The sequence below is a fragment of the Rattus rattus genome, chromosome 3, assembly GCF_011064425.1.
Source record: "Rattus rattus isolate New Zealand chromosome 3, Rrattus_CSIRO_v1, whole genome shotgun sequence".
Taxonomy (NCBI): domain Eukaryota; kingdom Metazoa; phylum Chordata; class Mammalia; order Rodentia; family Muridae; genus Rattus; species Rattus rattus.
In genome coordinates, this window is record NC_046156.1 from 96,978,750 (window position 1) to 97,006,069 (window position 27,320).

Below are 27,320 nucleotides of genomic sequence, written 5' to 3' on the forward strand. Positions count from 1 at the left end.
TACATAATTTTAATCCACATTGAACTTGAGTAGAAAATTACCATTTAAACCGTAAGGTATTTTCCAAAATATATGTCAAGAATTGTATAGTGTCACAAAATTTTCGCATTAGGAAACCTTCTGTTCAAGTTTAATGCTTATTATTAAGCAAATAAATGTCTATTGTAATACTTTTTACCAAAAAAGTCTTCAGCCCACAAGATAGAGAGGGTGAAGGTGTTTGACACCAAACCCAATGACCATAGTTCAATCCCCATGATCCATATAAGGGTGGAAAGGAGAAAACCAACTCCCACAGGTTGTCCTCTGATCTCCACATGCACATTGTGGTATGTTCATATGTGCACATACACACACACTAAATTAAATAATGTGAAACATTAAATTAAAATCTTATTAGAATAGTATTAAATGAAATTATTAAGAAATTTACTCTTTAATAATCAAGTTTTATAAATAGCAAACAATAAGGATGCTGGTTTTTTGTTTTGTTTTGGGTTTTTTGTTTGTTTGTTTGTTTGTTTGTTTTTTAAGATTGATTTTCAGATCCCATTACAGATGGTTGTGAGCCACTATGTGGTTGCTGGGATTTGAACTCAGGACCTCTAGAAAAGCAGTCAGTGCTCTTAACCTTTGAGTTATCTCTCCAGCCCCCAAGGAGGCTGTTTTAAAAGCTCTAATTGCATATATTTCCTAGGATAGTGGGAAATACATGGGTGAGAACTTCTTACTTTGTGAATTTTTACTTTGTTATAAATAATTCCATAGAGAAATTTATTTGTACTTCTGAAACATTTATTAAGCAAAGTTTCTTTGAGATATATAAGCATTTAATCGTTATATATGATTTACATATATCTTTTTGGTTTTAATTTTTACATCTCATGGAGCGTCAAGCTTTATAACTTTTTATTTATATCTTAAATATAGAGAACTATTAAACATTTTAAAGTTCTGTGTGCTGAATGTGACTTAAAGCCAGTCATAGTGAGATACATCTCTAATCCTAGCACTTACAAACCAGAGGCAGGAGAATTGAAGAGTTTGAGGATAGTTAAATTTGATGAGACCCTGTCTCAAAACAGTAGAACTGTTAATATAGCTTTATGATATATTGATTGCCTTAAAGGTCCAAAGTTTTGGGTTCAGTCTGCATCACTGCATAATTGGAAGAGAGAGGGAGGGAAGGTAAAGTTTAATCCAAAGTGATGCTGGTTAAAACAAGTCAAGTTAAAAATCAAAAGACATTGCAGTTACTTTGACATTGCTTGCAGATAAACTATTCAGTGCTACACTTAAAGGTATACAAACAACTTTCAACTTTATATCTAATCAGAATATGAAAATCTTTAAAGTATTTTTGAGAATACATTTATGCTTTATCTTTATTAGTAATATTTTTATGTTTTCAAAAATAAAACTATGGAAATTTTAGACAAAAAAAAAGAAAAGAAAAAAATTGCACCTAATCTAACTTTCTAGCACAATTACTGTCCCAGTCCTTACATATTCCCCTTTAGAGTTATATGTATAAATACATACACACACATGCATACATGCATGTGCATGCACATATACTCACGTAAACACATAATGAGTGTATGTACTAATAGTGGTAGCTGTGTAACTTTTCAGTACTTTTTAAGCTAATACAAAGTAAAACTCGTATGTGATAGTAAATTTCGTTTGCTGTTGTGACAAAATACTTGAGAAGGTAATTTAAGGGAAGGCTTATTTTGGCTCACAGCTTCATAGATCTCAATCCAAGTTGTGGTTTTGGATAGAGAGAGAGATAGAACATCATAGTGGAAAGTGCATAGAGGAGGAAACTAGCTTATCTTGTACCATCAAGGAAGCAGTGAGCCTGTAAGAAAAGTGTGAAAGGAAGGGTCTTGCACATAAAACAAACTCATCAATATCATATCCCTATAATCTGTCTCTTCCAACTAGGTTCTGCCTCCTAAGAGCCCATTAGAGCACCCTCATGATGTAGTCACCTCTCAGCAGGGTCTAAGCCTTTGGGAGACCCTTTATATCCAAACCGAATTGCTCTGCCTCAGTCTCTAAAAACTTGTGGCTGTCTCTAATGCAAAATTAATTCAGTAAACATCAAAGTTCCACCATTATCCCACAGGCAGAGTTCCTCTAAGATTCCAGGCAAATTCATACCCTATTAGACTGCATTAAAAACAAAACAAGTTAATATACTTCCAGTTTGCCCACAGTATAAACATTGCCATTCCAATGGTGAAGGACACATAGACATGAAGAACTGAACAAAACAAGAAAGCCCCCACAGTGGACATTAAATCCTCTAGCTCCTTGTGTGGCATCTGTCACATACAGTGGTATGATGTACACACTCATGCACTTAGCCCCCACCCCTCTGGCCTTGCTGGTTGCTTGCCACACCCAGCCTCTCTCTGGTCTGGCTCTGTTCGTTTGCCTATAGCTTTCCTTGGCTAATTTATGTTCTTGTCATCTCTGACTTTCTGGAACCTTCATGTCAGCTCCGGATAACTTTTGCACAGCTTCACATAATTGCCCTTTCCAGGGGGCTTTGAGATTCTAATCTTACTACATATTTCCTGGCTTTCAAGACTTCCTTTGGATATCAGTGGACATTTTTGTGGCCCCTCAATGTTTGAGATCTGCATGACTACAAAGTCAGCATCATGGGGTTGGGGATTTGGCTCAGTGGTAGAGCGCTTGCCTAGGAAGCGCAAGGTCCTGGGTTCGATCCCCAGCCCTGAGGAAAAAAAAAACAAAGTCAGCATCATTTAGATGATAACAAAAAGATGATTACTACCACAAAGCACATATAAAAGAATGGTAACTGCACTTCAAATTCTGTGAAAATACTGAAGAAGGTACATGGTCTAGTTAGCTGTTCTTATAGCTGTCCTAATTATAAATGTAAGCTTCCATTTGTTGTCATATAAGTTATAGTGCTAATATAACCATAGTTCAAAATGGTAAGGAGGTATTGCTTAAAAGAAATCACAATTTTAATTTTAGAAATCACAAGAATGTCCTCTCTTTGTATGTAGTTGTTGATTGTACAGGGACTTCATAGGGTTATTTGTGCTCAGATCTACTAATGTAGAGAGTAAAGTATCTTGGAATTTCTTCATGCTCCAAAATCTCTTTACTAAGAACTCCCATTTGTTATGAGGCATTTTAAAAGCATTATGAATCATCTTTATCTCATCTAACCAAATCTTTGTCCTGCTCTGCTCACCTTCAGAATAACTTGATTTCTTTTACTTCCTCTTAGACACATTTCTGATCAATCCTTTGATTGGTCAGTTGAGAGGAATTCATGGATAGGTATTTATGAAATACGATTATGAAATTCATATCTTCACTATATTGACCTCTGAACCTATAATTATAATGTGAAAAGTCTTCATTATCTGAAAGATTAGGAATTTTCTGTACAACCGTTCATTCCTTTATCGCCATGCTCAGGATAGAACTACTGTTTTTATGAGACCCTTCTAGTCATTTCTAATCATTTAAATACCTGATAAGTTTCTTATATCTTTGTCCTGGCAAGCTCAACATAGCACCAGTTCAAACTGATCTTTACAAGTGTTAATTAGGTAACACATTAAATATTATAAGCTGTGTTTCATAGTTTCCTTTGGAAATTCATTAAATATTAGTTATATACAGAGTGTATAATAAGAAGATCCCTGAGCTGGATAGTTCCTACTGTCACGGTTTAAGTTAAGAGGCAACATTTGATAAAGAGAACAAACAAAATCGAATGGTGAAGAATCGGAAGACTATTGATAAGACAGAGGTAGCTAATGTAGGCCTGAAAAGAAAGGTCCCATCGCAGAAGACTTATCTTTTTATCTAAATTAGTATAACAAATATCAGATCATGATAGAGATTTAGGATTCATCATAAAGACTTTATATAAAGCAGAGGCCCATAGGATGATTCAGTGAATAAAGGTATCTGCTGCCATACCTGACAACTCGTTCAATTCCTGGACCCCACATGGTAGAAAGAGAACTAATCAAATCCAGATCTCACAAGTCGTCATCTGACTTCTTACAGACACACCCCATATAATACATTAATTAATTAAGCTGATGTGAACAGCTATTATGACATTCTGCCATGTGACTTATCTAAATTTTACTGTTACCTCCAGTATACCTCACTATCATTTCAGAAATATGATCGAGCTTTAAACAAGAAAGTTGTTAGTAGTTAAAAGCTGACCATTTTTGTATCATTTTTCTTTAATGGGAAAACAAAATTTGAAACCCTTGTATATTTTCCTAGTGCAGTTTTTCTAGTGCCTTTATTGTTCCGCACTAGACACCTAACTATGAAAGTTTAGAGCAGTAAAAGACTAGGATAATAAATGATTTAAGCAAAGCAGCACTGTATCCCAATGTTGCTGGATTGTTTGTTATTGTTGTCATTTTGTAATATTTATTGTTGGAATTTCACATAACACTAAAAAAATGCCTGGGGTATTTTGAGTTATACTTTTTGCAAAGTTTATGTTAAATTGATTCTGCTACATTCCAGTAACCATTGGTGTTTTTTTTCCACAGTAACTATATTTTATTTCATACTGTTAAACTCTGATAATCTAAGGATTAGATAGATTTATTACTGTATAGTTTATATAAATGCTTATAAGCCTTAATATAAATTTCAATATCAGGTTAATTTTATTGTATCTATTTGGGGATTGTATGAAGTCTTAAAATTTGTCTAACAATATAAAAAAAATCTAGTAGGCGATAATTAAGATTGTTTAAAATTCTTTGGAATAACAGTAAACATGTTTTTAATAACTAATCATAATTAATTTCTTAATATTTCATGGCCTCAGGACCTTAATTCTTACTTTGTAGTTTAAGATAATTTTAAAAAGCTGGTCTTACCAGAGTCAGAAGACAAGGTAACTGTATCAAACAGTAGAATGAACTAATTGAATCATGTATTTTCATAAGACCCCCTTGACAGGCTTCCATTAACATAATTCAACTGTGATCCCCACTTTACAGATAGAGATGGTCATAGTGTGTTAACTCTCTAGAACACACCCCTTTAGTAAATGGATAGAATTTAGATGTAAAAACTGGAAACCGAAAGAGGAAAATTCCATGTTTGAAGCTAACCTGGGTTATGTAGCAAGGTCCTATCTTGAACAAAAGAAAGAAACTTTTCTTAATTCAAAAGCCTATGCTCTTAAAAGTGCAATATTCTTTGAAAATTCAGTTTTTGACTCAGACAATAGATGAGAGAAGATGTTTTACCTCCTAGAATGGCTACCCCACCATGAAACAGAGAAAGGGGACTTTAGTAGTACTGAAATGGTGGCCTAAACAGCATTATGCTTAACCTGTGCTCTTTTATTTGTTGAAAGTGTTTGTTTATTCAGAGTTAAGACTGTAATTTTTACACATCTCAACTGTAAAACATTGATTCGTTTATTAAAAACTAAATTGGTTTATTAAAACCCAAAGAAGCACAATGTATTGGTACACACTAGAAATCACAGCACTCCAGAGGAAGAAGGGGGAGGATTGCAAGTTTTAGACCAGCCTGTGCTACATGAAGAAATCCTAAGTAAAATAAAGTGAACGGATATTCCCCCCGATAAAAAATACTGTTCATTTCCTTAAGGAATAATGCCTGTTTGGTGATATTATTTTAACCCAAACAAGAAGCAAGCAATTACATATTCAGAACTCTTTAAGATATTCTCTTATGCTTCTGGGTTTAATCCAGTTTTGAAACAATCCCTTGACAAATTACTACCCTGTACTTCAGATGGGGATAGGTAATGAATGAAGGAACATAAAGTAGCAAAGAAAAAGATTAGTAACCTTTGAATGTGATTTAGCTGTGGGATCTTAGTGCCTTTTTTTTTTTTCTCATTTGTATTGTCCATAGAGTTAAGAGTTTTTTTCTAGAACACAGATTTAAATAACTTTTCTGTCAAGAAGTGAACATAACTAAAAATAATAGCTATAAAATGGGTAAGAACTATGTACTATTATATGTTACTATTACTTGAATTTCACTTTATTTTACAAAGAAGTAGTTTGATTTCCATTTTGGTCAAGCTTCATATAGAAATGGAATTGAGAGGATCTGTTCAAAAATGGCTTTTAAGCTGAAAGAAACAGTATTTTAGGTTCTTGAGAAAGGAGATAGTTTGAGGCTATTGAATAAATAGTATTTCTAAAAACTATATATGCTTTCTCAAGCCTATCTTACTCCATAACATTTTGTCTTTGCAGTGTACTTCCCATTTTATCTTAACTCTGAGCGTGGTCATTTTCCTCCACAGGCCGAGTTAGCTACCACATTCTTAGAACTCTCAGATCTAGAGCTCTGGCCTGAAAGTCCTCTGAAGTTCTAGGTACCTACTGTATGTCTTCTTTCTGTATTTCTCTGCCAGGGTTCACATTCAGGTGAGACCTAAACTCATTTAATCCCTTTTCTACTTTATCTACAAATCTTGCTACCTTTATTATGACACACTACTAGTATTGAATTCCAGATACTCCTAGTCTCTGTCCCCTGCCTCTTTGCATTTCTTTACAATAGAGTCCATTTCCCTCTTCATCTGCTTGATCTTTCATGGTCTCTGTGTTTCAGTTATAAAATTCTCTTTAATCTTAAAGTACACAGTACTGTTTTATACCTATGAATATCTGCTTCTACTCTCTTTAACTTTTTTTCTACCATTCATCTTATTACCAATTCCTACACAGAGGGAAAGAAACAATATTTGCATGGTGATACTACTTCATAAAACTCTAAAACCAATATATATCTAATAAGAGTAATTTGCTAAAGGACAAATGACTTGAGGTAAAACCAAGCTACACGGTGTATTTATTAATTCCATATCTAGTGATCCTACTAACCCTGGATGCTGCCAAACTTTTTTTTATAATCAGTGCTCTTTGGTTGGCATTCTTGGTATAGAAAAGGCAGAGTATGTATTATCCCAAAAGTTGTCTTCTCACCTTGACCATAAACCATTGTGTTCTCATAGGCAGAAAATAAACAAATCAATGTAATTAAAGATTTTTCTTTTAAATATTTTCACTTGTTATATGTATGGATGTTTTTACATTCATGTCTATATGTGTATCATATGTATGCCTGATGACCATGGAGGTCAGAAGATATCAAATCCCTAGAACTGGAGTTATAGACAGCACCATGTGGGTGCTGGGTATTAAACCTGGGTCCTCTGCAAGAGCAAGAAGTACTCTTAACCACTAAGCCATCTCTCCAGTCCCCCCTTTTACTTATTTTTATTTTGTATGTATGAGTGTTTGTGTGCATGCTTTTATGAAATCAATGTAAGATTTTAAAATGGCAAGTATTTAGCTTCAAAATACTCTTAAAAATGATAGAGATTCAGAGCTATTTCCATATTCATTTAGTCTGAATGTAAAATGATAGCGTTGTCGATGTCTACTATCTAGGAAGAATTATCATAAAGAAAGTTACACAGTAAATGCAGCAAACAGTTTGGGAAGTGATATTAAATTGTATACTTAGAGAAAGAAGCCTCAGAATTAGAGCACAGCAAGTGACACAGGATTCAAGTATACATTTTTTAAAATTAAACCTTTATAGAAGAGAGAACCTGAGCTGAGAGAGAAAAAAAAATTAGCCCACAAGTACTTGGGGAGAAAGAGATAAGCAAAGAGTAGGAGTTCTGGAGAAAGCTCTGTAATAGAGCACTTGCCAGGCATGCAGAAGACACTGGGCCCCAGCCTTGGCACCAGGAAAAAAAATAGGAGTAAAGGAACTTAGGAGAGTTTAATGAAATGAAGAATTTCCAATTTAAAATTTGATGAGGTGTTTGAGATCTGAAAGAACTAAGGACTACATATGGTAATTCAGTCCTGTGATCCTGATGCCCTGGATGTGGAAGCAGAGGATCAAGAGGAATCAAGGCCTGGGGCTGGGCAGTGAGCACACTGCTGAAGAGCAGTGGTTGCCCTTTCAGAAGATGAGGCTTCAATTGCCTGCCCCTACATGGTAACTCAAAACCATTCTCCTAACTCTGGCTCCATGGGAATCTGGCACCCTCTTCTGGCCTTTTTGGCCATGCATGTGATGCATAAACAAACATACATATAGGCAAAACACCCATACATATAAAATATACAAAGTGTAAAGTTGGGATGATGAGACAGCTCACCAGGTAAAGGCCAAGCCTGAGTTCTATATTCTGCAATTACACAGTAGGAGAGAATCAGCACCTGCAAGTTGTCCTTTGTCCTCAGCATGAACATAAAAGGCTAAAAGTTAGCCTAGGCTAATGAGCTACTACCTAAAAAAATGAAAAAAAAAATTTTTTAAAGTTACCTTTTGAAATAAATGTAAGGGGTTTTCATTGATAGCCTAGTTCCTTTTGCAGGGAGAGGAGCCATCTTGTTGTCACTGCTGAGAATCCCCAAGCTATTTGGACATGGCTATTTGCAGGTTATTTTTAGGTCCTAGTACTGTTTGAAGTTTTATTCTGTTCATGGTTTCTAAAATGAAACAGGAATCTAAATGAACTTTTACATTTGTATGTACTTACTTCTACACTCTTTTCCACCATGGTTTTTCTCGATTGTATTTGCTTCCACAGATGCATACCATGAAAACTGCCTGTGAAGGTTAGGTAATGAAAAAATACTATCATTTCCTCTTAGGAAGGGAAGAGGATTGATCTCTACTATCAAATGCCTGGCTCTTAATGTTTCCTTTCCTAAGTGAAATCTTTTAACTCCTTAGGTATTTATGATATATAAGAATTTTTACTGTTGGGCTTACGCCATTTTTTAATTAAAATTAATACCTTTGAGGAAATAGAAAGTAAGTATTGAACTATGTAGGTTATGCTCGGTTTTTGCTTTTAAGGTTTACCAATATTCTTACCAACTTCCACCCAGTAAACCTAAAGGATGGTGTTAAAATATAGAAGTACTCACTATGGTGTCAAGTTTTTTAATTAAAATTTAAGCCCCTTGGTGTGTAGCATTCACTTCTTAGTAGTATATCATCAAAACACCTAATTACGGCTGTGCAAACAGTAAAATGAAATCAAGAAAGCCTTTTTGAATGTAAGCACCCCAGCTTTAGTGAAAATGTCACTCTCCTCCCACCCCTTTCTCACACTTCCTTGTTTTAGTCTGACTCAGAAGGAAGAAATAATCTTTAAGTCTTCTCAAATCTTGCCAGATGTTAGTGGGATAAGAGGCAAGTAGAGGGTTCAGTTGGTAGGGTGATTGCCAGAGTTCTGAGCTTATCCCTGGTGCAACATAAAACTGGCATCATGGTGTATGCCATATCATAATGCATGCCATGTAGCCCTAGTTCTGGGAGGTGGAAGCAGGAGGACTGGGAATTCAGTGCCATCTCAACTACACGTGGAAAGGATGGAAGGGGTTGGGGGGGTATGGTAGTGAATAACATCATTCATCTTGAGAATAGATATCCCATGTTCTTATAACATTAAATTATTTAACTTCAAGTAATATTAACCCTTTTATTTGAATCATTTGGATACATTTCCTCAAGTATCACTTTATATCATTTTCAGTTTTCTAGACAAAATTCACACATACTCTTAATTTAAAAAATATTTAGTTCCACTAGTTTGTTTACATTTATTTATTTTGTGTGTGAATACACATGTGCCATGGGTACAGCTGTGGAGGTCAGAGAACTTGTAGTTGGTTCTGCCTTTCCACTCACTGGGACAAAGCAACGCCACAAAAAAACTTTATCAGAATTTTACTGACAGATAAAAGGATGACTCCACTAATCCCAAATATTGAATTGATAGAAAGATTCCGAAAAAAATACTATTAATCCTGGTTTTATCTTCTTACAACTAAGCTATTTTTGTTGTGTAAATAGACTGGACAGACAATGCTAACAGTAATGAGCTATCTTCTTAAGTATGTTCAACTCTCCTCAACTAAGGACCTAAGTCTTGCCAATCATAGATGTCACAGTAAGTCTATTTCATATATTTAATAAAGTGACTTATTCTGGACTAGTGAGATGGCTCAATGGTACAAGTATTTGCCTTGTAAACCTAAAACTTCAGTTCCATCCCTATAACCTACTCAGGAGGAGGAGATTCTCAGTTGTCTTGTCTCCACATGTGTGCCTGCCCTCACACATACAACAATAATAAAATGTTAAATGTCTGATGGCAGTGACTCAGTGGATATAGGTGCTGCTACCAAACTTAAAAACTGAGTTTGATCTCTAGGAGTTTGATCACACGGTAGAAGGAGGGAGTGTCCTCTCTCACGTTGTCCTCTGACTGGCATACAGACACATATACACACATTTTTTAAGTGGAAAAGGAAAAGCCCTATTTTGCAGGATGAAGTAATCCCTAGAGACAATAGACTCAATAGCTCCTCCTTTCCTTCCATCATTTCCCCATTTCCCGCTAGTTTTTTCTGTAGCCATCGACTCATGTCTTACATTTATGCTACACAAGGTAAATTAAGTCATTTTTGAATGTTTTTCCTATATTCTTCAACATATACTGAAACTAGTCATCTATCTCTGTTCTCCATTTGTCCACCTTTCCAGACATGCACCTTCTTAGTTTGTGTGGGTATGTTTATTTGGGTTCTTTGTACATTTGCACAGCATATACAAGATATATCACTTCTTTGTGTATGTGATAATATATTTTACACACAATAATTTTAAAGATGTTCTTCTGTACATTGTCCCCTCCTAAGTAAATAAAAAAAACACCCCCTGACCCAGAGATATGTACTGTTCAGTTAAATATATTGCTATGCTGTGAGAAAAACATTTCTCCGTGTTTGCTTTTTTAGAGATGAATACCATTCAGCTGTTATTTAACCATTTTTCCACTGATAGAACTCTTACTGTTAAAATAGTACTATAGTGCCTGGAGAAGCACTGGCTGCTCTTTCAGAGGACCCTGTCTTGATTCCCAGAACCTACATGGTAGCTCACAACATCTGTTACTCCAGTCCCAGGGATCTGACACCCTCTTTGAGCTTCCACAGGCACTGTGTACATACTCATACACATAAAGTAAACATAAAATCTCAAATAAGTGAATAAAAGTGCTGTAATGAGTGGCCTTGTAAGTTAGATGTGCTGTATTTGTACCTGAGAGATAAATTTTTAGATATAGGAATACTGGTTCAAACAGTGAATAAATAAAGGAGAGGGAAAATTGGGTTGAGTGTCTGAATTGAAAAACATTATGTTATGATTTTTTTCATGTCTTCTGGTTTTTGTTCTTTGTGTTGGTGTGTGCGTGCGTGTGCCTGTGCCTGCCTGCCTGCCTGTCCACATTCTTTGTTTTGTTTTGTTTTGGGAAACAGTCTCATGTAGACCAGTCTTGCCTTTCAAATATTTTTGTAAGCTGTCTATGTGAATTCTTCTTTCTGTTAGGCTCAGAATCTTTCAGATAGCTCTAAGTACTTTATATATAGGAAACTTATAAAAGACATATTTTCGCTTTTCTTTATGTTTCAGACATAATTAGACTGTTAAAAGTTTTTTATGAACCCCTTAATATAAATTACATAGTTGACTTTAGACAAAAGGGGGCTAAATTAAGGAAGGAACATTGAATTGATATATATATATATATGTATATATATATATGTATATATACACATATATGTATATATACAATTTATTTTTTACCATATGAATGTCTTTAATATTTTTACTATAAGAAATTTCACAGAGGAGATTTGTGAACTCACCAGTGTCTTCCATGAATAATCTTCTGTGACTATATTAATATCTACACTAGGAACCTAACATAGGTATATGTCTCCTTTTCTCCTTTTAAACATTTGCTTTTCTGGTCAGGAATTTTTTTTTTTTTTTGGTTTTTTTTATTTACATTTTCAAATCTTATCCCCTTTCCCGTGTTTCCTGTCTATAAACACCTATCCCATCCCCATGCCTCCCTTGTATGAGGGTGTTCCCACCCAGCTACTACCTTTCCGTTGCTTGCCCCAACAATCCCCTCCACTGGGGGATTAGCAGGACCAAGGGCTGGCCAGGAATTTGACCTAAAATTAGCTGATGAATTTTCTAAAAAAGAAAGTGAAGGATTAGTGAACAAAATTTTTATAGAAAATGCTAACAGTGAATATCAGTCTTTGCATAAATATTTACCTCAAAGGTTCCTTGTGAAAAGCATTTACATCTTTGTTAACTCTGGTTACTTGAGAAAATAATAACACCTAAAACTTATAATAGCCTTCATATCTGCTTGCTCAAGATAAATAATAGCTATAAAAAAGAATCACTTAACTGTGATCCAGGGATGGGAGCACATGTTTGTAATCGCAGTATTTATAAGACTGAAGGAAGAGGATCATAAGTTTGAAGTCAGTTTGGGATGCAGAGTGAGATCACATATTAAAACCTGCCCATTTTTTTTTTTTTTTTTTCTTTTTTTTTTCGAGCTGGGGACTGAACTAGGCCTTGTGCTTGCTAGGCCACTTCTACCTGAGCTAAAGCCCCAACCCGCCCCATTTCTTACTTTAGGTCACTACTAATGAAAATCTCAGTTGAACATTTTTCTGGGAGCTTTTAATCATTAAATTAAACACATTATTTGTTTTATATTAGTAGAATTTATGAATGCTTAGCTTAATTTACCCCTCAATCTGTGTGTTTTTGTGTGGGTGTGTATGTGCATGTGCATGTTCACTCTGTTTTGTTTTTCTAGGGATAAACCAAGGACTTGACATAGGTTAGATAAGCACTGTAATCACTTAGCCATAAGATTTTCTTCTTAAGACAGGAAATTAAGATTTGCATTTGCCTAGAGATTAGTTCTATGTGAATTTTATTTCTTTGGACTCCTTTCAGGGGAGGGGAGAATTAATTGCCCTTAACTGTTAAACTGTAAGTATTTTAGGCCCTTGTGAATTTGGAGAAATAATCTTCCATGGGAAGAGCACACGATTACCCAATACCAGAAAGCCTTGAAAACATGCATCCAAGCAAAACTATATGGACTACAAAGGTTGTACTTAGAATTATGTTTGTGTGTATGTATCTTTGTATGTAACAACATTAATTTTTTTAAAGGCCATGATTAAGCTGGGCATGTGGCTCATGCCTTTAATTCCAGCACTCAAGAGGCAAGAGTCAGGTGGAGGACACCCAGGACTAAACAGAGAAACCCTGTCTTGAAAAACAACAGCAACAACAACAAAAATAAATAAAAAAGAGGCCATGAATTTGGAAGAGAGCAGGGGGTGGGGCGGGCTTAAGAAGGGGGAAAAGGAGGGAGGAAATGGTGTAATTATAATCTTAAGAAATAATTTTTAAGTATTTAAGTATATTTAACCTTCAGTTTTGTAGAACTTTATGTTGATTAGACTTAGTTTGAATCAGCAACTTACAGTTGTTATTATCTCTCTTAAATAACTGCATTTCTTAAAAGACAGGCAAACTGCTACCTGGGTTTCAATTAATGTTTTAGTAATAATGCTATTGTTATATCTCTTCTATTGAGAAATGGTAGAAATAAAGCTGATAAATAATTTACTGTAAGCAGCATATGATTTCTGAGGGGTTTAGGATTTAGCTCCTATCATGATTGATGGAAGAGTCACTTTTACCTGGTTTGCAGAAGGGAGCTTAGGAATAAAGAATTAGAATTGACTACTCAAAGTAATTGACTCATATTACAGAAGATTTAATTCTGTAATTTAAGAAGTTCCTTTACTGTATTTGTGTCACTGTGAGTGTGACTTAACAAAAAATTTGAAGGATCTTTGAGTAAAAACAGGGAAACTTTTGTATAGTTTTCGATTTACAGACACATAGAATTTTAATATATTAACTATGACAGACAAGAACTTTTTAGTTCCTAGCAAATAGGCAGACTACTGACTGTCCAAAGATCATTGAGCAAATAAATGCCTTTTCTAAGAAGTTGCCTCCCTTATTCTGAGAGTGGAACTACTTCTGGGAATGTGCTAGATAAGATAAATAACATGTTATAAACACTGCTTAATCTTTGGATCCATGCTCAGTTTCACAGCTAACACTTAGTGCTTATTTAAAGCATTCTTTAACATACAGTTCAAGATTTATTTAGGTCACTATAGACAGGTGCTTTCTTTCAGTCTTTCTCAGGAAGAAAAGCTGTAGATGTTAAAATTAGGTCTAGGTTTGAATTCTACCATAGCATGTTAGTTTCCTTACTTAATACAATGTGAATATTGCCCAGGCTTATTGATAGTTATAGGCCTGCCATAAAATGAATTGTCATAAACTTCCTTTGCTTTATCATTTTGTTCATTAGCATTTAGACATTGAAAAGACCTGAAACTGGAAGGGGTTTTAACATACATTAGCTGTCTTGTTCCAGGGGTGTCTGACTCAGTAGTTCTAGGGCAGATCCAGATATACCCACTTCTAGCAAGTTCCCAGGTAGTGTTGCTGCATCTAGTTAAGAGGAACTTCACTTTGAAAACTAGTTTATCAGAATTCAGAGAATTTTCATGGCTTCTCAATACAAACCATTAGTGCTTGAAATCAAATTACTGTCATCTCTAATTACTGTCAGAATGCATTTGAGCTTTTGTGTGTCAAAGAACTATGTTCACTTGGAGAAATATGTTTGCATTGTTCTTTTTTGGTTCTGTTCTTATTTTAGACAGGTAACTACTCCATGGCAGTCTACTTTATTATAGATTAAGCAAAGGTACTTCTCATGTCATTTAAAGAGTGAAATCAGATTAGATGACATTGTCTTCACTCATTTCACTTGTAAAGTCCAGGTTTCTTTCTGCCTTCTTACCTTCTTGATAAAGCTACACATACTTGATCATGACCAGTTGCTAAAGAATAAGAAAAACCTGGGAAGAAAAGCAGCTGGTAGGAGCTAGCTGGGATGAAGTAGATCATCATGAAAAGGCACACTACCTAATGTGGCATGGTTACTTTGACTTCTGCTCTTTCTGTGACTAGAACTATAATTAACTTTATTTAAACATTAAATTCAGGGCTAAGCATCTAGCTCAGTAGTTCTTATCTTTCAACATCCTGTATTTTTGTTCATTGTCTTTGTTAAAACTTTTAACTTGTTAATGAATGCTAATCAAGAATTTTTTTCCCCTAAAAGATGTTGCCCATAATTGAAAATTAACTTTTGGCTTCATTTTGCACTTCTAGTTTACAAGAATAGCTTAAAGCAAGAAGACTCTGAGCGTTTCCTTTTTCTCAGTATTTCTGATAGTAATTATAGCACTTGATTTAAAATGGACTTCAGTTTGAGTGAGTGTGTGTGTGTGTGTGTGTCTGTGTGTCTACCACCTCATAATCTAAAGCACGTGGTTTATTCTTACACCGTATTTATTCCAACACTACATTTTAGGGGTAGATAAACCATATGAACAGATTGCAAAAAAGACAAAATATTCCCTTGAGGAGCTTAGAATTTGAAACTGTTTATTACTGGCTGTAGTAGTAAAAAGGAATCAAGGTATAAATCAAGAAAAACTGAAGGGAAAAATATTTTTCTTCATTCATCATTTTAAAGAAAACAATCTCTGGCCTGAGCACCACAGAGAACATTTACCTCATTTGAAACCACACTTAAGACAACAGTGTTAGTATCTTGATTATAAATCTGGCCATTTAAATGGTGATTCCCAAAACCTAAGTTTTTAACAGAATCACCCAGAGGGGTTATTAAAATACATTAGCTGTTCTCATTCTAGGAGAGTCTGACTCAGTAGTTCTAGGGCAGATCCAGATATAGCCACTTCTAGCAAGTTCCCAGGTAGTGTTGATGCAGTGTTAACCAGTTAATACTGGTTAAAAGGAACTTCACTTTGAAAACTAATTTATCTGAATTCAGAGAATTTTCATGGCTTCCTAATACAAGCAATTGGTGTTTGAAATCAGATTATCTCTAATTCCTGTCAGAATTGTATTTGAGCTCTTATGTGTCAAGGCACTATTTACTTCTTCTCTAAAGATAATGGAACTTCCCGCAAGAACCTCAATCTAATAAAATCAACCATAGTTCTCTTAGTATAGTAAAAACAATTACTACCTTGTGTTGACCACTCATTGTGCCAGGAACTATGCAAAATAGCATTTAAACTCATTTAATCCTCAGAGGCTTAAATGCCTATTGGAGGTAGGAAAAAAAAAAGATGTATAAACTGATTTCCCAGAATTCACAGTGAGTTTGTTAAGGATCAGGAATTTAGTATGGTGCTATGGTATCTTCCTACACTATTTAAAATTAAAAGTATACATATTGCTGGGCTAGGAGAGGGATAGAATACTTGACTATACTATAGGACAACAAAGGGTAGCACAAAAAGAGATGGCCCTGTGCACCTTAAAGAACAAGTGAAAGCCACATAAATTGGAACTACAGGTATCTCGGTCCAGAAGCAGTTTCTGCAAAGTGAAGGAAACATGAGAACACATGTGTATCAGATTGGAAATATTACCTAAGACCGAAATTCTTAAAAAGGATTAGAGGCCATCTACACAAAGGTCAAAGTCATGAAGAATTTCATATACTAAGCCATTTTAAAAGTAGGATTGGTTGCTATGTGTGATGGTATATACCTTTGACAACAACACTGGGAAGCCAGCGGCAGATAGATCTTGAGTTTGAGGCCAGCCTGGTTCACCTAGTTTCAGGTCAGCAAGGGCTACATAGTAAGACCCTGTAAACCGCCCCCTCCCAATAGGATTGGAGTTTTGTTTAGTTTTGTTTATCCTTTCTTCTGTAACTTTTCATTCACTATAAGCTAGTGGTTCTCAAAACAATCAGGTAACAGGCTCAGCATTTTCTGGGAACTTGTTAGAAGTGTGGTTTAGAGCTCAGCAGTCTTTTTATGCTAGACCCCACCCTAGATGACTGGTGCATACTAGTTTGAGAAACTATACTTAGTATAAATTGTTGACTATTATTAAAATAGTAATTGTATTTGTGATTTAATTTTATTTAGAATACAGTGCTCAACAAAATTGAAATGTTGAGACCCAATAAACTACTTTTCTTTAACATGATCTTTCTATAGCTTGTAAATCCATTTCTTTTTTGCTGCAATGAGATCAAAGTCAGGACAAGAATTTGTTAGGTCAGCATTCAAAGTGTAGCTTGGAAACATTATTGACTTGTTTTAATTGTTAAGAAAGAGAAATAATAAACTCCTTTTTAAATTTTTAAGCTGTTAATGTATAAAACTGGTATTATAGTTAACATTTTAAAATACTTTATTAAGCCACATCTACCAAAGGAATAGGATGTTTTCACACTATGAAATGACTTAAAGTTAACAGTCTTAATTAGTAGACAATATAAACTAGGATTCTCAAGCAAGTGCTAGTTTAAATGCCTGTCACCATCTTTATTTGTGGTGATTTTTTTTTTTTATACTAAAGCCTTACAGATTATACGGTTGGTCAGTAATTTAGTCACATGTAATCTTCTTTTACTTTGCGCATATTTCTCCAGTAACTGAAAGCTCAGTGTTGGTTAAAGTATGCAGTAACCTTTCTTAGCAGCAGCAAGAAGTTAACTGGTGGGGTTGGGGATTTAGCTCAGTGGTAGAGTGCTTGCCTAGCAAGCACAAGGCCCTGGGTTTGGTCCCCAGCTCCGAAAAAAAAAAAAAAAAAAAGTTAACTGGTACACTGTTAGTGTTCAAAAAGACACACAGCATTTTCTGTGTGTTGGCTGAAAGTACCAAAGAGGCAAGTCCACTGAAGCTTAGGAACTGACCCCATTCATTTTACAGATAGGGAAACTGAGGTCCAGGGACATTAAGTAAATGAATGAGTAGCAGAAACTGGCATGATAGCCAGGCCTACTTGCATTGTATCTAAAAGGTACATGGAAAGACTGGTTCTGAACCTCAACCTGACAAAATACTAATAGCTCATACCATTCAAAGTAAAATAGTTTCAGAAAGTTTTAAATCCCAAATTCTTGACAAGTAAATATACTTTGTAAGTAATATTTAGTAATGTCTTACTCCAAAATTATATTTAAAGACCTCATGTTAACTCAAAGAAGTATCAGGTTTTTTTTACAAGACTATTTTAATACAAAAAGTTTAATTATGTCTTTCAAAAATCTACAAAAATGCCAACAAAAGTATGCATAGATTCTTGCTACATTTATTACTTAAACAATGGGAGAATATAAATCATAAAGAACAATTATTTAATCTTCTGTGTGATATAAATGCTTAGGTCGTATTTGAACTTGGGATATCTACTTAGTAGCCAGACAACTGAATTATTTTCAGGAAAAACACATGCTTTTCTTAGGTGATATCTGCCAGCAAGTAACCTATAATCTACTAGAATATTGAATTCCATTTTAATCAGCTTATCCAAAATCCTCAAGTTCTTTTTAGAAGCCCTTCTTACATACTTAAAAACCAGATGTTAAAATATAAAATTGATAGAAGTCATTATCTAAATTTTAGTATAATAAAACCACCCAAAAGAAACTCCTAATTAAAATTGGAGTAAGTTTTAAAGTGACATATTTATGTCATAGACAAATTATAAATAGTGGGACTATAAAGGATTTTAGAAGACAGCCATGTACTAAAGATCCTCATGTTAAAAAGTTAATATTGAATTATAAAAATATAGTTAATAAATCATATTTAAAGTCATCACATTTAGTATTGGGTAAACGCAAATATTTTTTACATTATTTTAAGAATTGGAAGGACGGTTAAAGTTTTGAGAATAATTTAATGAAATATTCTAATTTTTTCCAGTGCATCTGGGGGCGGTGTTGTAGCCATTGACAACAAAATAGAACAAGCAATGGTAAGTAGGTTCCCGGTTGTCTTTTCACTTCACTTGGTCAGACTGATGGAATCTCCTAAGTCCAGATAGCAGAAAACTAATTTCTTTAAGCCAAAAGTTGCCTATTATAATATCAAAATTTAGAAAGTGTTAGAACATGGAGAGCTTCTAATCCACACATACTAGTTGTCCTTCCATCTGATCATGTCATACTTTGTGCAACACCATGGATCCAGACCATAAGAGGGAAACACATACATAATTCAGTGCAGTGTGCTTTTCATCTGAAAGGCTATGTGGCACTGCAGTCTCTAAAATACTCCTGTAACTAGTTTATTATCAGACAGCTCTGCATTGGAATATCCCAATGCCAATTACTTCTCTGTTGTCTTTATCCTGTACTTTAAAATGCTCACTCTAAACTTTGGGAGCACTTTCTGTACTAGCTGAGAAAGAGACTTTTTCTACTCCATCTCCCACAGGCCCTGTTTAGATATCACAGAAACATTAAAAAGCAAGAGGAGAAAACCGCTTTTAAAAAACAAAAATATAGGAACCATTTAGCATTTATAAGGCCAGATAGCCTAGAACGAAGTAGCTCTTAACTCTTCTCAACTCTTTTTTGATGTTCCTAATTTTGTTCTTCACAGGATCTGGTGAAAAGCCATTTGATGTATGCAGTAAGAGAAGAAGTGGAAGTTCTAAAGGAGCAGATAAAAGAATTAGTGGAAAGAAACTCTTTACTTGAACGAGAAAATGCACTGTTAAAATCTCTTTCAAACAATGATCAGTTGTCCCAACTCCCAGCCCAACAGGCCAACCCTGGTAGCACTTCTCAACAACAAGCAATGATAGCACAGCCTCCTCAGCCAACGCAACCTCCACAGCAGCCGAATGTCTCCTCAGCATAAAGCTTTCCTAAGCCTCGCTAAGGAAAAACTGAAAGCAATCTTTCCTTGTGTGCCACTGGTGTTCTTTCCACTTTATAGAAAGCAAGTAGCCATGCTTCGGCTGTGTGCTTGGCCTTTTCAGTATTAGACAATCGTTCTACAGGAGCTTTCCCTCTCTAAGATGTCATGCAGCACTGTTGATGTCCACTTCTGTGTCATCAGTACACGAGGAGAATACTAGATGGGGTTTATTAAAGCAAGCAGAGTCTGCATTCTACATGTGCGCATGAGTGGGATCTTTAAAAGTTTTGGTGGCTCTCCCATGTTTCTTACCACCCATGGATGTACCTTGAGCCTTCCTGTCGCATTATAAATAACAGTTCATCTAAAGAGCCACTTTTCTTTCAATATCAGTAACATTTGCCTACATAAGTTTTCATTTATTTTGTGTTTTATTTATTACAGGGCTGCTATTTTCATATTGTACATGAACAATGTCACAGAACTTTTTTAATTTTCTTGAATAATTATAAGTATCAGTAAAGGAATTGAACGACAGGATTACATTTAATAAATAAAAACGTTTAGGCAATAATTGAACAAAAGAATCCTGGCACATTTCTAACACTAATGGCAATTTACCGTTGGTATTTATTTTCAATAGTAAAGATCCAGCTTGAATGTAAATTTTGTATAGTTGTAAGTATGAAAAACACAGTGCACCTGTACAGGTAGTCACCAGTTATTGTGATATAATAATAATTGGGCTATTTTCATGAAGAAAACGTTGTTCATTTGTTTCTACTTTCTAATAGAAATTGCCACGATTCCTCTGCTTTTCAACATTTCGTATGACTTTTTTTTTTTCTTTTTTCTTCTTTTTTTTTTCTTTTTTTCTTTTTTTCTTTTTTTTTGGGTGGGAATAAAAAAAGCTGTGAAATTGTTCAACCTACTTTGTAACCAAAGAAGCAAAGCTGTGTAATGGAGTTTTGTTTTGTTTTATAATGCACATTCTTTATGTATTTTTATTTAGTGTTTTCTTGGTCACAATTTTCTTTGCTGTCTAGCATGATCTGCATGGCCTGTAATCTTTGAACCACTTTCGTACCTCATGTTTTTATCCAGCACTCTTATTGTACTGTGTACTAGTCTGTGAACAATGTCAAATAAAAAAGAGCGAACAGGTCGTATGGTGGAGCTGAGCTAGTGTACAATGCACCAGTTGTACAGAAACAAAAATGAAGTGAGCCATCTTTTGTTCATTTAAAATGGTGTTTTGAATTTCATATGCAGAAAACGTTTTGTTACATTGCAGATTTTAATGTATTTAATAAATGCAACATGCAGATTAAGTGCAGTGTATACTGAGTATTTAAATTAAAATGTACATTTCATAAATACAGTTTCAAGAGAAAGCATCATTTTGTGTATACTAACACATTAAGTGTATGTCAGAAATTGATGTAAAAATATATATTTTAACACATTTTCTGAAATTAAACTACAGTTTTGTTCAAATATTTGGCTCTATATGTGTTCAGAATTTGACTAGATTTGTATTTTCACAGTTCAAAATATTCCTTAAGTGAACACCCATGATGTTAATGACAATGATAGTTCTTAAATTTTCAAAGTAAAGTAATTTAAAGAACACAAGAATGGTGAGCAATATTTGTACTCAATATTCATATTATGTTAACAATATAAATAGGAAATCCTTGTCTACCAAAACTTTTACTTGAATTCAGAAAGGTGCCTGTAGAAATGAACATGTCCTGTATGGGTAGCCCACTAGCCAATTAAGTCTTAATTAACATGTCCTGTATGGGTAGCCCTCTAGCTAATTAAGTCCTAATGAGAAACAGTAGTTGCTCTCCATGTTAGAAGAGGTTAAATGTTCTTTATCTATTTGAAACATTCTAGCTTTGAACAAAAGACATAAAATTGAAACATACATGAGATTACCAAATATTTTATATTCTAGTTGTGCTACGAGAAATAATGTTCAGTAAGCAAAATTTTCATGTTAATTATTAATATTAGAAATACATAAAAGAATAGGTAAGTATGTTGACTTGAGTATGTAATAACCCTAAGGATTCAGAATGAGATTCTAGTAGAGCCACTGTGGGCAAGATAGGATGTGAAACTGCTGTTGGAATATAAACCTGAAGATTTCTCTCCATGCCCACTTCATTGCTAATAGTGTGGTACTTCATACAAAGAATGTTAGAAAAGGGTTGCAAAAGGAGACAGTTAAGTGGTAGATGGCTGCCCAAGAATGCACAAGATCTTCTGTTTGTTTGATGCCTGGCACTTAAAAGAAAAAAAATGTTTTTGTGAAAAAAAGAAATGAGTTTTTATTCTAGGGATAGAAAAACAAAATATAGTATCCACCAAGAAAATCATTAATATTCTAAGGTTAAAAAATGGTGACAGCAATTGCTACTACTCGCATCTTTTTAAAGGGAGCAAAAATCCTAGAAAATGGTTAAAAAAAAATCCTAAAGGATTGACTTCTAAAAAATGCAAATCATTTAAATCAGTTACAGCTTTTAAATAGTAGGAATTAATGTTATAAGGTGGGCTTTTCTGTATTCTCCAGAATGAAATCTGGCAGTGTATATTAAGAGCTTTAAATATTAATAAACAAGCTTAGTGGTGTGATGCTTAAGGAGCGGTGTTCAAAAACTGCAGTTGTGTGCTTGTCCTATATAGTCATTCCTTCCCTGGGATACACAAGTTGTATTGATTGCCTACCCTGACCCCTATTTAAGTTGTGTAATGAAGTTTACATCTAAATCTGTTTCCCACTTTCGTGAGGCACACTGAACTCCAGAGACAGGAGCAAAAGTGAACCAGGTATTGTGCTTTTATTTGGAAATATTTGAATTTGAATAATTTCCTAATTGGTTTGTTAATGATCTTCATTTAGATTAGGTCTTTGTTGGGGTTAGAGTCTTTGAATACTTAGACTATCAACTAGTTGAAATTCCAATTTGTGAAGTAAGTCTTTTAGGAATGTCATCTACCTTTAATTTTCTGTGTCAGCCTATAGACCAGGTGCTAATACATAAGCTTTATGTTGGCTTAATTTTCTAAAAAGTACTGCACGTACAGTTTCAAACTAATTTTGCCCAAAGGAAATTATTTTTAGGTAGTGCTAATGTAATCTTAAGATCTAGCCAACAAAACAAAAAAGTGTAGGGAGTTGGAGAATTAAGCATTCTGATATTTTAACTGTTGGAGGAAACTATTTATCCCAGATGTCAGGTCCTTTATAGTGGATGTGTTTCATTTCTCTTCAGTGATTCTGTTGAAAGGCGAAAGGCCAGTCCCCAGGCTTCACACTTGAATTGAGGCTACACAAACCAACCAATAGGGTGAGACAAGAAATACAGTAAAGGATGGCTTTCTCAAGGGGTTCCTGAAACGGTGACATCTAATACTTGAAGGTCACAAGAGGAAGAGTGTGTTCCAAACACAAGAAAAGTCTGCTCAAAGTTCTGAAAGCATAAACAGGGCTCCTAAAGAGCACAGAATTTTGTGAGAGGGAAACTAGAAATAACTGCCTCATTAGTGTTGGTAGTTTGGCATTATTAACAAGAATGGTTCAGTGAATGATGACTAGTGGGATAAGCTGAGTTCAGTTCATTGGAAGAGTGGTGGGTGGAAACTGGAGACTGTTTAGAAAAGTCCAGAAAAGTGGTGAGACAGCATTTCTGTGGGGCAAATTGAAATTTTTATTGCAGTTGAGAATTCTCAACCCTTTCTCAGTGAATATTCCACTTCCAGAATCAGCACTTTGTTCTTTGGTTCTTTGAGAAAAAAAGCACCTCAGCCAATACTTGTAAGTTTAGTCAGTCTCATGCCCAGGAACCATGCATCTCTACAAAATTAAGGTCTTTGTTTCCTGTTGAAGGAATTGCAAGAATTTGACCGAAGAGTGGGGCACACAGGAATTTGGTCACGCTATGGTTCTGTAGACTCCGCCCAATGGTAAACAATTGAATCTTCCTCTGATGACTTTGGTCACCATAATTCCACAGCCTTTCCAGTCCCTTGCTTCCTGAAGAGACAGTATGGATTCTGACTCCAGTGCAAGTACTGACATCTAAGAATAGGTTTTCCTTTAACATTGTCTTTCATTCGCTAACAGGTCAGCCCTGCAACCTTCTCTTCAATACTTTGCTAATGCAGTAACAAACCTCTCCTGCCCTGCCTCAAGCCCCCTCCCAATAATTCATGTTTCAATTTTCTAATACTAATCTCTGATGTTTGCACCAATTGGCCCATCATTTGATCTTCCAGGGTACATCCCTGTCTCATAGTTCCATAACAGGTTACGAATTTCTCTATTTCAATCTTTTTCCATGTGTGTCTTTCCTATATATGTGAAGGATTATTATACAAGAGTTCCCTTAGTGGTCTATATCAGTCTTGTTCAAATGGAGGAATTACTGAGTACTATAGAAAGCAAGTTAAAGTTCACAGACTTGCACTTTTTCTTTTCTCTCTGTTTTAATGGAATTAAAAAATGAGCAGTCTTTGAGGGATTGGTGATTAGTGATGGCAAGATAAGCTGTTATTTTGTGATGGCACAGTCTACTTGGAAACTTAATTTGTTCAACATGATTGGATAGTGAGTTAGCTTTGTGGGTTTTGTTTTGTTTGTTTGTTTTTTCTTGCCAGGGAACCTGATAAATTAGGCAGTTTGGAGTGTTTCCTTACTGCCTTTCATAGATCCAGAGTCCATATGTTTACAGACTAGGACCTGCCCACAGAAGCCATAATGTTCCTCTGAAAGAAGGAAGGAAAAGAAATTGCTAAGTTTTAAAAGATGATTGGAGATTAAGACAAGCCAAATGATGCACTTCGGCTTTCCCATAATAAAATTTAAGGTTACTCGTAGTGCCAACTGTTTGCATGCTTTCATTATTTCCATAAAATAACCGTAAAGTGCTCTTGCCCACTGCGATTCAAAATGTCTTCCAGATCACAGTTTCTGTCATCTTGCAATTACTACATTGATAGATAAACCTGAAGACTGGAGAGAAGGAAACATCTCCCACACATGGCATATATAATACTAGGCCAGTGTCTAGTTCTAGCTCACTGAAAAAATATATAAATTCCCTTAATAAGGTAGTAGTCTTCACAGATAAATATGCTGATGTTTGAGGAAGTAATTTGGGCTTCATTTGTATTTTATTTCCTAGAAATGTTGAAAAGCAATTTAATTCTATCTTAACTGAGGTGCTTAACCCTATACTGAATGTTTGAGGACAGAAAGCTGTTTAGGACATGATTTATGCTCCCAACCCCAACCTCAAGATCTCCTCATCCAATGCGAAAGTAGAAGATGAAGTACCATGTTCCTTGTCCACAATGAATACGGTTTATAGACCTTGTTTGTTAGGTGGAAGGATCTCTAAGTCAGTAATAATTTGCTGTGTCATGTGAAATCTTTTGCCATTGCCAGGAAATAACTAAATCACCAAAAAGCTTTAGCATCAAATAATCCTTCTAGAAAGAGGAGATCAGACAAAAGAAGACTTTTCATGCCTATACTGAGCCTGGGAGGTCACCCCAAAAAAGAACTAATCTGAGAGAGACGTTTACACATTTTTAATACTCTCGGTTTGTAGATAATTGATCTAATTTAACCTAACTTGACTAGAATTTACATGTCATGAATTATATTGTCTCGTCTCATAAGCAGCATGCATTTTGGCTGTTCTCATCAGCTATCATTCAATGAATGAAGTTAATAACTCAGGTACCTGATGCCAAAAAAGAATCTCTACTAGGACTGAGAATTCTGAGATAAATACAAGGCTATATGCTAGGTAAGTGGTAAGCCCTGCAGTTCAGATCAGTAGGGAAAGAATGGCTTAGTCGACAGGCAGTATTGAAACTGTAACCTTTGAGGGTAAAGAAGGTAAGCTTAGCTCTCTCACAAAAATTAGAAATTCCAGCTGCACTAGAAGTGAGACTTCTACTTTCTGAAATTCAAATCCTTGATATGCATGAAAATGAATAGTTTTACAAGTACAAAGAGATGCTCGGCCTCAGCAAAGCAAAGTGCACATGAAACACTATCTCAGATCCAGTTGGTGAATGTTAGACACATAAGGATTAAGAGCTGACAAATGTGGAAAAACAGGAACCTGATGTAAAGTTTGCACAGTCACTTTTAAAGGCAGCTGGGTAATGTCCAGTAAAGTTGAAATTTTAGATGCCCTATTACCCAATGGATCCAATTTTTAATATCTACCCTAAAGAAACACACATATTCACAAGGCAGCTTCTAAGAATATAAAATTGGAAAAATCAAAATCTACCAAGATAATGGAATATGCTAGATGCTATAAAATATTAGTTATCAGTGAACAAGAATGAAGGACTGTATGCTGACAGTAGATCTCTAGAACACAATGTTAAATTTGTCAAAGTTTGGGGGGAAATACATGTAATACACATGATACTGTTGACGTTTAAAAAAAACATGCCATACACAATACTGTATAGTGTACTTCTGCAAATAACTATCTGTGTACAATATAAATAGAGAGTTTGGAAGGATACTAACCAAGCTGTTTACAGTAGTTTGGCGGTGTGCGTTAGCTTAAAGTGTAATATTTGATGTTTGTGAATTTGCATTCATGTACTGTTTCTGTAGTAACATTAATAAATTAGAAATAAAATGAAATAGTGTTTTCTTCTTGTCTACTGCTAATATCTCCTCCAGCATTCTAGGTCTTGTCCTCAGCCTCCCCACTTGACTACTGTCTGCCATATTTTCCATCCTTCCCCCTGCCCCCACACCATCCCCACTTCTTGTATATTACCCCTCTCCTCTGGATTATTCATGTAAATATATAATAAATAATAAAATGTAACTCTCCTCCCCTAACAAAGTCTTATTTCCCCCTCCTTCCCCCAGCTTTCTCTTTTGCTTTCCCTGCTCTCCTGGGCTGTCACAGTAGTGGCCTTGGTCCACAGAGCCACAGGAGCTGTTCTTGTCAAGGCCACCAATGTTCCTATGAGGCTAATCAACTACAGTGTTCTTGCTGGAATGCTATGCCTAATTTTTGATTATCATTTAATTGACATGAGATACCATTTTCCATTTCTTTACTTTCAATTTTCCTCACTGCCCTTACTTCTCATTTTCCTCTTCTATTTGTAGGAGTGTCTCTTAAAGCATATAGCAGATCTTTTTATGTTTTTAAATCAATCTGTCTTTTAACAAGTGAATTAATCCATTCCCATGTATCATCATTGCTGGCACATCTGGACTATTTCTACCAAGTAATTTTGTGCTTTCTCTTTAAAATACTTTCTTGGAACTTCCTAGTTCTCCCTTCTCTTGGCTTAATCAACCAATAGTTGTTACTCATTCTCTACCCGTTTCATTATTGGAAAGTTATATATCCCATGTCCACTCACCCTAGTGCTTATTTTACCATTATCTTTAATCACTAAGTTGTGGCGATCCCCAATCATATACAAAAGAAGTGGTGTAGTAAATGTCCATGTACTCAACACCCAATTTAAACTATATCTGCTCATGGCCAATCTTACATT

At 35.0% G+C, this 27,320-nt stretch overlaps 1 protein-coding gene across 2 annotated transcripts in view; it reads left to right on the forward strand.

The window, feature by feature from the left end:
• Window positions 1-20,620, forward strand: part of Tsc22d2 (TSC22 domain family member 2) — a 45,768-nt gene extending 25,148 nt beyond the window's left edge. For both annotated transcript variants that reach the window (XM_032898355.1, XM_032898357.1), the window contains 2 exons: window positions 18,810-18,861; window positions 19,491-20,620. In XM_032898355.1, the coding sequence (XP_032754246.1) occupies window positions 18,810-18,861; window positions 19,491-19,751 (313 nt within the window). In that variant the 3' untranslated portion in view covers window positions 19,752-20,620. The remainder of the gene's footprint in view (window positions 1-18,809; window positions 18,862-19,490) is intronic.
• The last annotated feature ends 6,700 nt before the right edge of the window (window positions 20,621-27,320 follow it).